The following is an 18,713-nucleotide window of genomic DNA, read 5'->3' on the forward strand; positions in this document are numbered from 1 at the left end:
GATTTAGGGACGGCGACGGCCGGCGCGTGAGATACTTTCGACTATATCGTAATATCGAATATTGATGTGCTGTCATATCGATTAATTTATAAATTAGTGGGGAGCATGGCATCGTGCCTTAAGGCAAATGCTGGAACTTCCCGTACCAAAATTATTTTTTTTTTGAAAAGATTAACATTTTTGAGGAAAAATTTACTTTGAAAAAATTAGATTTTTGAGAAATAATTTTTTTTTTGACAAAAATTTACTTTTTTATGAAAAAAAGGCTTTTTGAAGAAATTTTTTTTTTAAATATTTTGGAAATTCTTCAAAGCAATCGTACTGCTTTTGCATAGAGTCGAAATATCGAAGCGCGTAAGCGCCGCATCGCCGTCTAACTGATAAACATTGGTGCGGAACCCATAGAAATGTAAACAAATTTATACTTATTGTTAAAATCTCTATAAAATATCTGATAATTTGATGTAATGATCATTTTTGACCGTCAATTTTTTTTTTACTTTTTTTTACTAGATCTCCAAAACCGCTAGACCTGCCTTTATGATAATTTGATCAATTCTTCATCTCGTCATACAAGTAAAATGTTTTTTGATTATTGAAATCGGACACGCCGTTCTCTTAAAAATTGAGTTACCGTTTATGAAACTTTTTGCCCCGTGTCCTCGAAACGGCTGGACCTGCTTATGCCAAAAACTAATCAGCACGTCTCTTATCAACAGCAATCGAATGTTTTTTGAATAATTGAAATCAGTTAAACCGTGTTCCCGAAATCGTCGACGAAAATTTGTACCCGAACACACATACACACATACACACATGCACGCACATACACACACACATACATCCATTTTTTCTAAGGTATGCCAAAATATTCAGAAACCTCTGAAACGAAAAGATATATAAAAATTTTCATTTTCGATTTTTTTGCGATTACTATAACTTACCCTACGGGAAGTTAATTACGATATAATTCCTGAATGTTTTCTGGAAACAGATTATAATTTATATGGTAATAAAAAAAAACTAGTGGGACATGACATCGTGCCTTAACAAACTGCTGGAACTTTCCATACTGGAAATCAATTTTTTTAAAATAGCTTTAAAATATTTTTGAAATTTCAAACTTTTGGAAAAATTTGGTATTTTGGTTTTCTTTGAAAATTTTGAACTTTTTCCAAGGCGCCTTGTTACAGCTTATGGATAAATCTTTGTACGGAACCTATAGAAATGTGAACAAAATTTGTACTTATTATTAAGATCTCAATAAAATATCTGATAATTTGATGTGCATATGTCCAATGATAATTTTTGACCGCCAAATGTTTTTTTTTTCTTTTTCCATTGGGTCTGCAAATTCACTGAACTTGTATTCCCAACAATCAGTTCTTAATTTTGTCAATACAAGTGAGATGTATTTTGAATTGTCGCAATCAGATGCTACATTAACTAAAAAACTGAATTATCATTTTTGGCTCTTTTTGTTCCATATCTTCGAAACGGCTAGACCCGCCTTTGCCAAAAACTAATTAACACATTTCCCCGTCAATATCTAATCAAACACACACATATATGATTTTTTTTAAATAAGGAATGCCAAAATGTTCAAAAACCTTTCAAACGTAATGATATATAAAAACCTTCATTTTCATTTTTTTTGGGATTACTGTAACTCACCCTACGGGAAGTAAAATAAAATGATTATTTGCTTCTGGTTTATATAGCTAGTAATCAAAATATTTTTTTGTCAAAACTTTATTCCAATTTCTGGCTTCTGAAATTTACAAATAAAAATATATTTTACGATTCTGAAGTTTTAATTGAAAAGTTTGTATTAAAAAAAAACACAGTCTCGATTTTATATTTTAACTAATGGTGCAGTGGCATCGTGCCTTAAGGCAAATTGCTGTTACTTCCCGTACTGTAATTTTGAAAGCTTCAAATTCTTTTTTTATTTTAAATTTATTTTAATCTTTAAAACTTATTTTTTTCCAAATATCTCTACATGCTTATATAGTAATAAATATTTCTCTTATCTTATATATAAAATTTTTCTGTAATGATGTATGAAAACATTAAAGAGAAAACTTCTAAATGATTATTAGGATTTTAATAAATTTTTTGAAGTTTGTTAGGGGAAATTTTTAGGATTTGAATCATAATAAAAATATAATAATATTGTAGAAATGATTAGAAAAAAATGCAAAAAACAACATACCATTGTTTGAAATTGAAAACATTTTGACAGAACTGTCACCTAATCAGCTAGTATAGTAATAAATATTTTGATACTCTTATTTTACAATTTTGAATCATATTGAATGATTTCTATATATTAATCTCATTTTTATTGTGGCTATTATTTAATATGGAAAACAAAGCATTCAATTAATTTTTGTTTTGATGTCTCTAAAAGGAATTTTTAATTTTTTAAATATTTCATAATTAAGACGTTCTATATTCTTGCGCAAAAAATTATAGTCTGATATATAATTGATGCAACAGATATATAATTGTGGTAATAAAAATATTTTATTTTTGATATGATTATTTATATTTTAAGTGGCGCATCAACAATATTAATGTTTAATCTAAATTCCAAAATTATTCATATGTAAATTTCGTTGAATGGATATAAAATAATAATTTGCCAATTTCTATCTCAATGTCGATATTTTAAGATTGTACATCTCTATTCGGAATTTTGTTTCGTGTTTTATATACGTGTCGATGCATATGTTTAAAATACTACGTCAATATGTCAGCACGCGGCAACTAATTTGAACTTTGCTCAAGATGATGCCTATAAAAATATATTAAATTTAATAATTAAGTAAAAAAAAACTAGTGGTTCTTTAAGACAAATTACTAGAAGTTTCTGTACCGTAATTTAAAGCTTTACAATTTTTTGAATACTTCGAAAAAATTTCACATTTAAGAATTTAGGATATTGTGAAAAAGTTGGACTTTTTTGATAAACTAACACTTTTTTGCAATTGTGATCTTTTTATCCAAAGCAATCGCGCTGCGTAGCTGTTTTAGAGACGATACATCGAAGCGCGTAAACGCCGCGCCGTCGTCTAACGGTTAAACATTATAAATCTTGGTACAGAAACCATATAAATGCAAACAAAATCTCTATGAAATATCTCATGATATGTCTAATAATAATTTATGACCGCCAAATGCCTTTTTTTCCTTTTTCATTGTATTTCCGAAACCGATAGACCCGCCTTTTCAAAAATTTTACCAGTTGTTTATTCAATACAAGTAAAATGTTTTTTGAATCATTAAAACCAGACGCTCCGTTGTCTCAAAAACTGAATTACCATTTTTGGCACTTTTTGACCCGTATCTTCGAAACTGCTAGTCCCGCCTCGGCCAAAAACTAATCAGTACGTTTTCCCGTCAATGGGAACTGAATGTTTTATGAATCATTCAAATCGGTTGATCAGTGTTCTCGAAATCATCGACGAAAATGGTATCCGCACACACATACAAACACACACGCACACACATACATACATCAATTTTTACTAACAATGAGGTATGCCAAAATGTTCAGAGAATTTGAAATGTAACATTATATAAAAAAATTTGTTGTCGATTTTTTGCGATTACTATAACTTACCCTATAGGAAGTTAAAATTATCTTTATACTAAACTTTTTTGAACGCTTATTATAGCTGTATGCTACTACTCGAACCTATTCATTTTAACACATTTCAAGACTTGCAGAATAAAACCAACAATACTGAATTATATTTTATAAGATAATTCACATGTAATTAAATTAATGTTTTATTTTAAATTACATTATATTACTTAAAGTTATTAAAATTATTTTGATACTATGTTTTTGTTAGAAATTGTCATAGTATGTAGTACATACTATACTATGTAGTACATACTATGTACATTGTTTATCCATAAATTGTGTTTTCAATTGTAATTTTATTTTTTAAAAATTGCATTTTTTATAATAAAAACAATTTTGATGAAAAGTTCATTTAGTCATTTATAAAAACTTTTGTTGGTAACCAGAGTGAACCATCGCAAATCAAACTAAACTCAGTTAAACCGTGCCGCAAAAATAGCTATTTTTTGAAAAATTCTTAAATTATCTTTAATTAGTTCACATACTAGTATTTACTATTTATTCTTAAATTATTTTATTCGATTTTGTCATCATTTAAATGAAATAGATGCTTCATAGTTAATTCTGGGTTTTGTAAAACGGGAAATACCTTAGAGCCAGAGTTCATTTTTTGCTGACATCTAACGGCATATACAAATATCATTTTTAATATACTTTAGCATTATTTTTCAACAAAAAACTCAACGTATTCGCACTGGTTACCAATTCCTCACATGTTTTGAGGAGTGGTCAGACCAAACTTTACTTTTTGTTTTATATACAATAAGTACATTAAGCTACAATTGTAGACAATTACAAAAGATGGTGTGTGAAGGATAACAATCCTTTGATAGCTCTTCGTATTATTATTGCATTAAATTTTTAATTAATTGCATGTAATCAATCACTACAATTTTTTCCCTTTAGTTGCTTAGGTAGCAAATATTTGAGCTTCTTGATTCGGATGTTGGCTTAGCCGAGACTTGTATCTGGTGAAAAACTGGTTTATCTCATATGTATTCGATAGAAAGTATATGCAAGTCCTCAAGTAATAGCCAGTTAAGTAGACAGTTCGGGGCGTTTACGATCTGTTTTGAAATTTTGTTCTTGAATCTCTGCAGAATTGCTATATTCTATTTACTAGCCGTTCCCCCATTACTATTGCATAATTGTGTTTATCTTCATATTATGTCAATTATTCTTATAATTAGAACCGTAAATTATACAAAAAATACTCGTACTAGAACGTACTTTTCGAATTCTATACATTTTTCTTTGAACAATTTTTCTCTTAACTGAGACTCTTTATAAGATGTTAGCCTTTATTATAGTTCTGTAAGCTGTTGGTATTAGTTTTTGTAACTTCGTAGCATTCCTACAAGGAAACCAAAGTGTTTCCTTAAATTTATTCGATGTATTAGCATTTATCTGATAGTGACATGTCATGTTTTTAATAGTGACATCACTCTTGTGATATATAATGTTTTGAGAACACCTGATACATCACATGATATAAATACTATGTGTAATAAACAAGACTACTTTAATTCTACTTGAACAATGAACATGTTATATCAATCGACTATTAGACCATAACATTTTTATAAACAATGCGCCAGCATTCTTTTAATGTATTTGAATGATATATTTAACAAATGAAATAACAGTAAAAACAATGCTGTAGTATAGATTTAAAGTATAATAACAATTAGAAGATATACACCCAGTTAAAAATATCTGTTTTAAATTCCAAAGCAAATTATGCGTTTAATGATTCATCCATTATAAATTTACCAATTTTTATATACATAATTTTAAAATATTTCAAGTATTATTATTTAAAATAATAAATAGTTAATGGTAATTGATTATTAACTTTCCGTAGGGTAAGTTATTGTAATCGTCCAAAAATCGAAATTGAAAATTTTTGCATTTCTCGACGTTTTGAAGGTTTCTGAACATTTTAGTATACCCCAGAAAAAATGGATGTGTGTGCGTGTGTGTGTGTATGTATGTATGGATACAAATTTCCAGTCACGTTTTCGGGCGCACGGATCAACCGATTTCAATGTTTCAAAAAACATTCGATTCTTATCGATAGGGAGAAAGGCTGATTAGTTTTTGGCAAAGGCAGGTCCAGCAGTTACGGAGATAAAAAGCAAAGAGTGCAGAAAATAGAAATTGAGTTTTTGAGAGAACGGAGATCATCCAATTTGAATGATCTAAAAACATTCAATTAGTAATGATTGGGAGAAGTGGTTATTAGTTTTTAGCAAAGACAGGCTTAGCCATTTCGAAGATACAGAGCTAAATGTGCAAAAAATGGCAGTTTTTGTGGGAACTAAGCATCCGATTTAAATGATTCAAAGAACTTTCTGCTTACTTTAACAAAATAATTAATTTTGGAAAAAAAATTGTTTCAAATTTTTTTTTTCGATTTTCTTTTTAAAAATTTTTTTTTTCGTAAATAATTCAAATTTTATTCTCAATTCTGACTAAAGTTCTAATATACTTCAAACAAATAATTTCAACTTTGCATTTCAGTTTATATAATTCTTATAAATATTAGACAATGTTACAATATTTATAATAATCTATCTGAAAACATTCAATATCCCTCGAACATTTTGTTACGGTACGGGTAGTTCAAGCAATTTGCCTTAAGGCACGATGCCATACACCCTACTAGTTTAGAATTTAAATTTGTTTTTTTTGTCACTTTTTCTAGAAATTTTTATATATTTCAACCTAAGTCTTATTATAAATATTTATCAATATATAATATTAAATTTATTCAGTCAAATGTAGTTAATATAAATAATTGAAATCATTGGTTTATTCCAAACAATATCTTACCAATTCTGATCTTATATTTATTAAACTCATTAACATCTTGTAATTTGGCATATATATATATATATATATATATATATATATATATATATATGTAATATATTGTTTGTGTATATATTTTAATGTATGTTAGATCTGACTTTGGTGATCACATGTGCAAATATTACAGAAATTTCAAAATACATTTTCATTATTTTAAATGCGGTGAGATGTTTTCGTATTCGTACATATATTTTGTTATTTTTATATATGCTTAAGAATACGCTGTTGTTTTGTTGAATGAATTGTATTTTTAATTTTGATGACTTTATCTTCATTTGGGATAATTCCTATAACATATGCAATATATAGTGGGCATAAAAAAATTTAGTCTGTGCTAGCAGCTTTTGTTATATTTTGTAGTTCATTGGGTAAAAACGATTTGATTTAGTTTGATCTTTGATTAAACTGATCAATGCTGTCAATCGGAGGCATAATTATAAGGTAGCAAGAATTGCAAAATGGGTTTCCGACCAAAAGGGGTTCCGGCCCAAGTTCTGCGGCCAAGTTCCACTTAAAATCCAAAGTAAAACAATTAAAATCTATAAACTTAAGTCTACATGACTAACTTAACCATGTATTAACCGTGATTGTTATTCGCAATTCCGGCTTAGATGCAGGGCTATGACGACCAGAAACATATAGTAGATCTAGATGCACAAAAACATTTACATAAACCAAAAAAATCATTTGGTTCCTGTATTTCGTATAAAAAGATGCAGCCACATTGAACACTTTTTGAATAGCAAGTCTTTTATGAAAAAAAGTATTCTTGATAATCGTCTCTTTAATTTGAATCTCACGTTCAACGCGTAATTTAGAATTTTGTAGACAGAATGAAAGTACAGATAACAAAGATTTAAGCTTCTGAGTAAACTGTTTGAATATTGTTGAGTTATTAGGAAAATACCTCACGATTTCACAAGAATTACATCTTAGAAAAAGCAAAACAAAAAACTATATCAAGAAGTTAATCAATAAAATACATCGGTTTAAAAAATCAAAATGAGAAGGTCAATTTCTGTCCTGGTTCGAAAAGTAGAGAATGCGGCCATTAATGAAATATATGCCGTACCTATTATATCTATCGGTTTGCTGAAGGGCCAAACTCCGTCCATGAAAATAATTTTGTCAAGTTGCAAATCAATAAAAAAAATAGTTTGGTTTTATCCAAAAAGATAAAAAATTTCAATTTAATTATGTTATTGGTTTTCCATTATAATATCCTCAACTATCTATGCAACTTTTAAAGCATTTTAGTCTAAAGCCACCACACAGGTCTTTTAAATACACACCAAAACGTTTGAAGAATTAAAAAGATACCGCGAAGTAGTGTAGAAAATTGGTCTGTTGCCCTTGAATTTTCTAAAACTTTACAGAGAAAGGTAACACACCATATGATAACACTATACTCGTATATTAACCAATAATGAATGAAAAGCCATTATTCAAATAGTTTTGACTTATCAATCGATAGATTTATTCTTATTTAAGAATTGAAAACAAAATTGTAGCATAATACTGTTGGTGCTGAAACTTGTATAAAACCAGTATAAAATTATTTTTTGCGTTTTTATATAATTTAAAGTAAAATGTAGTTTTTATTTTGAATTTATTATTATATATTTATAAAAAAGTCGAATACATCGGGAATAGATTTGTGACCTGAAAGTCTAAAATTACTTTACATTAGCATGATGTTAATAAAATTTACTTATGTTATATACAATGAACTATTTTTCAATTTTAACTTATGCAACTACTACTGTACTTAAGAATTATTTTCGTTATCTTCATTTTCTAGAATGAAATCCAGAAATTTTCTTAATTACACTGCGCGACACTAAATTTTTTTCCTGAGATCTTATAAAAGTTTTCAAGCAATTCCAAATACAGTAACAGAAATTTGCTAATAGTTCTAGTTTTTGAGATATAACAATATGCTAATTCTTCAAATTACAATAAAAAATATAATATTTTCATTTTATGCCTTCAAAAATCTTTTTTTGTGATTTTCGAGCATGGGCAAGGTCTGGCTGATTTCAAGCTCCAGCAATTGCAGGCATCATGTGGATGTCCCACCTTCCTTGATATCTCTCATCCAAAGTCCTGATATTTTGGTGGATACTCTTGCCCTGCTCTTCGCTAATATTTCCAAGATTTTCCAAAAATCGATCCAGCCGTTTTTGAGAAAACGTCGATTTACGACAAAAAATTTGTTCACACACATACACAAACATACTTTTTCTAAATTTGGTCTCATTCGATTCAGAATGGCTTGAAACGTCGAGAAATCATAAAATTAGCGAATCGGATTTTTTTATGAAAACATAAACTTCTTCTTCGGGAAGTTAATATGAGCAATTCATTACCAAGCACATGCGTTTCGGCACTAAATATGTGTCATTATTCACTAGTTAGTTAATACCAAAAGAAACACAATAAATAAGTTTAAATATTTTTTATTTTTTCAAATTTAATTAACAATGATACTATAACCAAAAAATAAAATAAGGTAAAATTTTGAAAATTATTTTTACATTAATAATTTTCAATGCCATTCCAATGGGTTCATATTTCAAGAAATATTTACATAATTATTTACGACACTTTAATTTTTTTATTTCGCACCAAATTAACAGATATATTTTATTGTAGTATGATAGTTTGGTCAAATGATGTCTGGGTACAAGTCATTCATGTTCTGCTAAATAACAAACACATTATAGAGCATCAATAGTTTTGACATCGGATGCTCTTAAATTTTTAACTATCATTTCAAAAGATATCTGAAAATGTAGAATATAAATCAAATAATCTATTCTGTGTCAATATACCTTTATCTAATTAAATATATTATTTATGTTTTTAATTGAATTGCATATCGTATGACTTTAGTTATCACCCAACATCATTAAAATATTACAAATATTATATTTGTATATACATGCATATACATATTTCCATAAAAATACCACTTCAATAAATTTTGTTACGATGTAGACATATGATATTGTTCATTAGTATGAATGAATAAATTTTGAAAACATCTGTATCAAAATTAGATATTTATAAAATATAGATATTGCTGTAAATAACCCAGCACTTTCGAAGAAACATTAAATTTTTTGAAACTGGGTATATTTTCTAAATCTACAGTCATGCAAATAAACGCTAATACTAAAATAAAATTTCTGGTTATGTCTTAAAAAGTTTTGATTTTTTTTATAATTTTTTAAAGGATCGTTCTTTTCAGATTGTGTCCTAAAAGCGCGGACTATCATTCCAAACTTTCATGAATTTTTATAATTCAATTTCAATTGTTTGAGTCTCAAATAACGAAGAACTTAAAAAATACATAATTCATAGAAATTTTGATTTACAAAATTCGAAAAAAAGAAAAGAAACTTATAAATTAATTTTTTGATAAAATCTTTTTAGTGAAGAAGTGTTAGTGTATATTTAAACATACAGGTAATTAATTTAATTTTTTCAGTAACTTTTTCTCAAAACTTTCCAAAGCTGTCTAATTTTTAAACATTTTTAATATTCTGTTCATTTTCATTTTGATGATATTATCATATTTCTGTACATTATTTTTTTAACAATTTTATTAATTAAAAAATCCATCTTCTTTTCTTAATCATATTGTTTGCTTAAATCTTATCAAGGTAGTTTATTAAAAAAACTTTATTGTTTTTTAATACTTTTTGGATTCTTTGTTCTAAGCTATAATATATATATATATATATATATATATATATATATTTATATATATATATATATATATATATATATATATATATATACGACGTTGAATATTATATATATACATATATATTTGTAAGTTTTTTTGCTGGTGTGATATTGTTTAAAATAAAATTGCTGAATGATGACACACATACCGTTTAACATAGTATAGTACCGAAACGTACTAAATAAATAGATTATTATTTATTGTTCTTTTACTTTGACGATTTGGATGCAAATTAACATTTCAAGAATATGTCTCAATTCAATATATGTATAAACACGAATATATTTCTTAACTATCTTTTTTTCAATTATATAAACAAAACTAATATCATAAATTATATCAGCTACATTAAAATTATTCAATATGGACTTCACTGCCATTGGTTCCATCAGCTGTGCTCTTCTGAGATATTAGGGGTTCCCATATCTTAAAGTTATTTCTATTACGATTCCATGGTGCAGTGGCGTAATATGCCCGCTCTGACTCGTCCCACTCACTTTGCGTCGGAATAGGCAGAACCCTAGTTTTATTATTATTATTAAGATCTGTATTACGCAAATCAGTATTTTTATCATAAGAACTCGTATTTAAATACTGAGGCGGCTCCCTAGCAGGATTTTTCTTATAACCAAATTGGATAACCTGATCATTTGATGGGTGGGCAACATTTAAACAGTTAATTGAGTTTAAATCATGCGTATGTGTTCGAAGTTGGCTCATATATCTATTCTCAAAGTTATGCCCAGGCGTCCAAGAAGAACTCACTATGGCTGGGTCTAACTTTGCCCAATCAGTTGACATATTTATACTACAGTTTATATACAGTTGCTGTTGTGACGAAGAAGGTCCATCTGCTTTAGCGCTTTGTTTAAGAACCTCTTCCAAATCCATCGATGCAAATGCTTTCTGGGTCTCTTCAAATGGATCAAAACCTAAATCATCATCTGATGATGAGAAGCGATTAAAATTAAGATCAGAAGGTTCACCACAACCATTTTTTACAATAAATAACTCTTGTGCATTAGTATTTTCCAGATTTTTTTCCGTTAAACAATCCATTAAAAAACGGGATACATCGTTGGTAATTGGTTTTGACTTGTATAACTTCTCGTCTAATGAAGGATGGTCTCCTACATCAGATGGAATATTATGCTGTTTATTTAATCTTACCTCATTTCTAATCAACAATTTGGAATCAACGATTCTTGACGAGTTCAATTTGTGTAATCTTTGGTTCATTGGATTTAAAAATTTCAATTCTGACTGCCAGTAGTCATTTGAAGAGTCGATTGTATTGTCTGAACACTCAATAAAATTTGAATTAGTGCTCATCGTACATTTTGTATATATAATACTATCATGAGATACTGAAGTATGATTTAAATCTTTTACTGCAATGTTTATGGAATTGTTATATGTTAATGATGACTTTTCACACAAGGAATCATCATTCAAGCATTTGTTTTGTACAGAATTAGTGTCATGCCTATCAGTATTTAAATATTCATCACATAATGGTGTAGAGCAATGGAGCTTATCTTCAATATTGGATATTTCGGAGTGGTCCGAAAAATTACCGCTTTCTACCTTCTGGCTAAGCTCTTCTTTATATAGTCTTTCATTTCTAACCCATGTATCAATTTTTTGGAATGTTAAGCTGGGAAAAGATTTATAATCGTTACTGTGACGGCAAGATTCAGGAGTTCTATCTCCACTGCTTCCACTCTGTAAAGAATTATTAAAAGAAAATTGTTCAGAAAGTTCAGAATTATTGGTCTTTGAAGAATTGCATTGTGTCAGCTGTTTTTTCCCATTCTGAAACTTTCCTAACTTACAACTAATATTTGTATTCGAGCTGGGCCATACTTCTTTACTCTGCGAAGATACTAAAGGTGGCGGCACTACGAAGACGTTATCAGAGACTAACTGTGTTTGGTAAAAATCCGAATCATTACTGACTACTGCAGATGCGCAGCGATCAGATTTATTACACGATTTTTCTAATGATAGCGCATACAATTTTCTTTCATACTCTTGATGCCTTCCTTGGTGTATATCTTCTTTTGTGAAACTGGCTTCGGTATCTAGCTTATGAAGATAAATGCAGCCTTGTTTTCTGCAAGCTATGTTTTTTATAAATTGGCTGCAGTATTTAGTGAAACCTAGTCTTGCTTTTAATCGTCTACCATCAATTAAAATATTATTAGTTAATTTAATAGCTCGCAGTGCATCAATGCTTTTCAAATAAGTGACATATGCAGTAGCTGATGGCCCCTGTGGTCCAGCATATGATGTAGTTTGATTAACTATGACCTTCTGCACCCTACCAAACTTGCCAAAGAATTCGTCCTTTTTTAAGACTTTAGAATCGGCCAATCTCAAGGGCAGGCCAACAACAACAACCAAATTTTTTTGTAATATTCTCATATTGGTTAGGTGTCTTTTATTCTCATATATCTTCTGCTTACGTTGCTGGTCCAGGTATCGTTTTTTTGCTTTGAGAGCCGCCTTTTCTTCTTGACTTACAGGTGAAAATTCTGCAGGGACTTCAGAATAGACATTCCAACATGCTGGGCATCCGATACCATCTGTCCTAAGTCGGTGCCAACAGAATCGACAAACCTGGAGCAAACAGGCACAAGGAAAAAAATTTACATCGTCCCCTTCAAGTATTTCTGAACACAAGGGGCATTCTTTAACCTCATCTTTCACCAGATTCAATGCAGACATGTTGTTGAATAATTTTTCTTACACAAAAACGAATATTCAAAAAAATGCTAACACGCACAACAACTGCACTCGATTATAGGACATATAAAAAAATTACACAACTTGTTTCGTGAGCCAGAGAAGCACAGAGATAATTAATAATAAATAGTATAGTTACTTCATTTGTTTTCGATGGACCTTTACAAACTTCACAACTATTAATTTACTGGCATAAATTCTTTTCGGTTAATAATCCACTAATATGTATTAATACTATTATATTACTGTAAATATTTTATTACTTGCATAATCACTTAATGATGATTTACATTGTCTTTTTCGTAATGCCATATCTTATAATAATCATATTCGTATTTTTCTGGTTTTATAAAGTACCAGTGAGCTTAATTTGGGGTAAACTTGTTTTCGGACTGACTTATCATGAGTAGTATCCATACTCTTCTTTTATCTATGGTATCCGTAGTATGGTATAGTATCCGTAGTATCATAGTAGCATATTCATCTTCCAAAATAGGTCAAGAAAGTAAAGATCTACAAATCGTATAAACTCATAATAAACCACATGATCAAAATAAAAGTAAGACATCAATTATTGGCAATATTTAGTATTAAAATTTTATAGCGGATTTATTTGAAGCAGTCCATAATACCTAATCCTGATCCTAATGCACACTAATCGAATTTTATTGGCAAACTACATGTTTTGATTGTAATTAGAAATTATATGGTTCGGATGCTTTTTTACTATTGGAATCAGATTCTATTTATTTTGATCTGAAATTTGAAACGACTTAATATTAGATCGAATCAAGAAAAATCGTATTCGTTGTGGTTTCGAATTTGATTTATTCGTTCCGGCTTGTTTCGAATTTGACTGTGTGTCAGCGCTCTAAATTTAAAGGTTATCTCTGTGTGTCTATGAGTTTACAATTGGCATCCTTTTCTCTCTGGCGCATCTACACATTGTGCAAACGATTGTGTGTGCCCGCGGTCTAACAAGTTTGCTGCATAAAAAATAGACACATTCTACGTTAATATCTATTATTTTTTAATTGATTTTATGTAAAGCTGCATGGAAGTGAATTGATTGATTAAGTCTCATTGTACAATTTATTATTTATTAATTCAATATTTGTTAATATGGATTATTGTTATAACGATGGCTTTACATCAAAAGAGATGGGAAAAATTTAAGTTAGTTCTCTTCATTAGTACCTTGTTATTGCTAATTTTCTTTTGAAATACTAAATGATAATACATTTTAATTGAGTTTAATGTTTGTAGGTGGGATGCTTCGTGGTCAGCTCAACGTCTTTATGATTTCTTTTATATGATTTAAGTACCATAACTATCTGTTGCTACCTAATGATAGGACACATTTGAATGGTGTTTGATTGTCAAAATGGAATCCCATTCTTGTGTAATTAAAAATAATGATATTATGTGTGAAGAAGGCTTTATTTGTATAGATGGAATAATATTAGACAATAATACATCATCAAACAGTATTCTTGAAAAGCCTCAAGTTACATGGCTAGACGATGAGGAGATCGACAAATTAGATCAAGATCCCATGAACTTCTTTTTTAATCGTGTTGATAGCAAAGACATAATTTATGAAAGCAAACAAAAGTCTTGCAAAATAATAGGAAAGTATGTCATGGGTGATGTTTTAGGAGAGGGATCTTATGGCAAAGTAAAGGAAGTAATGGATTCTGAAACCTTGTGTCGTAGAGCTGTAAAAATTTTGAAAAAGCGTAAATTAATTCGCATTCCTAATGGTGAACAAAATGTTAGAAGGGAAATAGAATTATTGCGCAGGCTAAAACATAAAAATGTGATAGAACTAATAGATGTTTTGTGTAATGAAGAGAAACAGAAGATGTATTTGGTTCTTGAGTATTGTGTAGGAGGTTTACAAGAAATGTTGGATGCAGTTCCTAGTAAAAAGCTGCCTATATTTCAAGCACATAATTACTTTACACAGCTTATAAATGGATTAGAATATTTGCATAGTAGGGGTGTAGTGCATAAAGATATAAAACCAGGTAATTTACTTTTGACCAATGATGAAACCCTTAAAATATCAGATTTTGGTGTGGCTCAATCGTTAGATCTGTTTGCACTTGATGATACATGTCATACTGGTCAAGGATCACCGGCATTTCAGCCACCGGAAATTGCAAATGGTCAAGTAACATTTTCTGGTTTTAAAGTAGATATTTGGAGTAGTGGTGTTACATTATTTAATATTACTACGGGTCAATATCCATTCGATGGTGATAATATTTATAGGCTATTTGAGAATATTGGGAAAGGAGACTGGAAGGTACCTGAAAGTTTAGAAAAAAATTTATCTGATCTTATTCAATGTATGTTACAAATAAATCCAAAAGATAGAATTTCAATTCCTGAAATTCGCAATCACCCTTGGATGCTGTGTGCTCATCCAAGATTAGAAAGTCCTGTTCCCGTTCCTCCCCTTAAAGGTGATGGTATAAGAAACAGTACTGTACTTCCATATTTACAAAACTATCATTACCAAAGCCGGGATTTTAGAAATTATTTCAGCGAACATGAAATGCATGAGGAGAGGATGCAAAATTATTCTGAAGAGAAAACTAATTCTGTGCCAAAGAGAAAATGGAGAAGGCTGACGTCATGCATATCTGTTAAGAAAATGAGCACTTGCAGCCAGTCATGATTTTTACTTGAATGGAATATTAGAAATGAAAGGAATACTAGGAATGAAAATAAGTCATATTTTTTTCATTTTTATTTTCAACTATCATATGATTTCTCAAACTGGTCTCATCGTGCTAATCACTAGTGTAAGAATTTCTTTTAAAGGTAAATTATTTGTTATTTTTTTACACATGTACTCATATAATTACATATTTTGTACATTTACCTGAAATATTTGCTTACATATATTTATATTTATATGAGAAACACTTTATATAAGCATACTTGCATATATTTGAACAAATAATTTTGAAATAACATAAATATAATTTAGGCTCTTGTCAAACATAGTCTAAATAAATCGAACTAAATTTAAGATTCAATAAAATGTGATCAATAATATTTAAACTCACTTTGGCAACTGAATTGTTCAGCTTACCATTTGTTTAATACATTATTAAACGTTGTCATTTATAGAATATCTTGCAAATAAATTTAATTTTAGAAAAAATCATTCCTGCCATCAGTTATTTGCAATTAGAATAAAATTAAGTAAAGTAAGATACAAGTTTATCTGATCTTCACAAATAAAGTAGGTTACAACATATAAGTATTGTAATAGTATCTTTTTCATTTATTAAATGGTTCAGTTGCAATACTTTTCTATAACACCGAGATTTGATTGAGTAATTATTTTTTTATATTCTCAAGTATCCTTAGTATAACGGAAACAAATAATTATAATACTCAGTTTTCTTAAACAAATATTATATTTTTTCATATTAGATTTTGCAACTTCTTCATTATGGTAAAGTATTTGATGTAATTTTTAAATGCTTTATTTATGCATATGATGCACTTAAAAAATATTTACCATTATTAAAAACAAATTCATTAAAATGTAAGTATATTAACATAGTTATCTTTATTCATATATTTTGCAACAGTGTGACAAATTGCTTATCAAGGAACATTTTATTCAAAATGCTGATTGTCTTTGTAGTAGAATTTAGATGCACAATAATAAGCATTTTATTATTTTAAGCGAGTTAGTTTTTTTGTTGTCGAGCATTTTTGTTTGAGTTGGACATTCTCGTTTTTGCACATAATTTTGATTTTAATATGGTTAAAAATTTCAAATAGCTTTTGAAAGATTAATATTTATATTAAAATATTTGAAACATGCATTCTGAATATTATATATATGAAGTTCAAGATGTATGAATTATGAATTCTACAAATATGTGAAAACTTATTTCAAATTTCAGATAGATTCTGAAACGTTAGGTTGTTCTAAACAGTGGTCATAAGTTTTGAAGCTTGCCAATATTTTTAATACGTCGGTGTTCAGAGTTCCCCACTTGTAAGATTAACAAAATGACAATACAATATATTTATTTAAGGTATTGCCTTAACCATATACTTTATGATATATATATATATATATATATATATATATATATATATATATATATAGTGTGTGTGTGTGTGTGTGTGTGTGTGTGCGCGCGTGTGTGTGTGTAACTCCAATAGGAAGTCCATATAGTGGACCAAACATGAACTATTTACATTCCATCAATACGTTTTTCATAGAGAACAAAATACAAATATATTAGAAGTATTAGAAGAAATCTCAATATTTAAATAACTGCTTTCTAACTTTAACAACAACGTAGAATGATAAAATTGAGAAAAAATCGTTATTTACCTGCGAATCATATTGAATTATACATCATTATCTAATAATTCACCTTTTCTATGATTTAAATATAATACCTGTAACATGTTTTTTTTTTCAATATTTTGTGAATTATAATGGCAAGATGTTTGTGGCTTCAGATGAAGTCATTATCATTTAAGGGATTAAATTGTTGGATTTACATGTATTGAAAAATGAAAAAAAAATAAAATAAAAAGAGTAATATAGCTTTAAAAATTTAATTTTGTTCTCATTTACTTTCTTGTTATCTCATTTATTGTAATATCTATGTATATTGTTCTTGCTAGAAAGCTTAGTGATGAAATGTGACTAGTTCCAGAATGTTTTGAATGAATACTTACTATCAAAAAAAAATATTTTAGGTTTACTTTTCGCTACAAAACACAAATTAGTGAGGAGTCCATAATTTATTACTTTTATAACACTTACTAGACCAATTGGGTTGTTCGGAAAGTAACTTCGTTTTTTATAGATATTTTGGCACGTAATTTTCGTACAATAAACAATAACTTTAATAAATTATGTATTGGCAGTTTTGATCGAACATCTTTTGTCATATTTCTGGTATTAGCATAATTCCGAAATCATAAGTTTTTTGGTCGTTATTGGCAAAAAACTGATCAAAGTGCTTTTTGACAGGCTGATTTGAGGTAAAGGTTTTACCGCTTAAAAATTTTTTTTAGTGGTCGGAAGAAATGATGATCCGATGATGGCAGGTCTGGAAAATATGATGAATGTGTCATTGGGCCCCATTCAAGCTTCAAAAGCTTTTGGTGATTGACCAAACTTATGAGAGGTATTGCGTTGTCTTGATACAGGACTATACCTTGCTTGTGGGTTAATTCTGACCTTTTCTATTGAAGTATATTATTTAGTTTATCCAACTGCTGACATAAGGCACCCGAATTAACCGTTATGTTATTCTGAAAAGGCTGAAAAATTAACAACTCTTTTAATATCTTACCAAACAGGCTGCATCACCTTTTTCTGGAAAATTTCAGCTTTGCATCTGTTTTGAGCAGGTTTTTTTTGTTTCATGGGCAATTGGGTGTATTGTATTCTTTACATCCCATTTGAAATTCATAGTGACAATTCGCTTCAAATCCTGATAATTTTCAAGACTTCTCAGAGGCGAATCGTGGACGCCAGTGCGACGACACACGTTCCTTTTTATGAAACCATGCATTGAGTTTCGAGGAAAATCTCAGACTTTTTGTGTATTCATGAACAGTTAAAATATGAGTTTTCACTCAATGGGATCTCATATATTGTTATTCGTCGGTTTGCATCAACTA

The 18,713-nt window shown here is 29.0% G+C and overlaps 1 protein-coding gene across 2 annotated transcripts in view; it reads left to right on the forward strand.

The window, feature by feature from the left end:
* Positions 1–18,713, forward strand: part of LOC113377667 (serine/threonine-protein kinase STK11) — a 95,968-nt gene that overhangs the window by 65,567 nt on the left and 11,688 nt on the right. Inside the window, exons 1-2 of one of the 2 annotated variants that reach the window (XM_026618057.1) lie at positions 13,996–14,207; positions 14,298–15,863. In XM_026618057.1, coding sequence (XP_026473842.1) covers positions 14,416–15,717 — 1,302 coding nt within the window. In that variant the 5' untranslated portion in view covers positions 13,996–14,207; positions 14,298–14,415 and the 3' untranslated portion in view covers positions 15,718–15,863. Of the gene's footprint in view, positions 1–13,995; positions 14,208–14,297; positions 15,864–18,713 lie in introns of those variants that run through there. The other variant, XM_026618056.1, reaches the window with a different exon arrangement.

This window comes from Ctenocephalides felis, unplaced genomic scaffold (genome assembly GCF_003426905.1).
Source record: "Ctenocephalides felis isolate EL2017-DRISC unplaced genomic scaffold, ASM342690v1 CF-g0.4_SCAFFOLD_01886, whole genome shotgun sequence".
Lineage (NCBI taxonomy): Eukaryota > Metazoa > Arthropoda > Insecta > Siphonaptera > Pulicidae > Ctenocephalides > Ctenocephalides felis.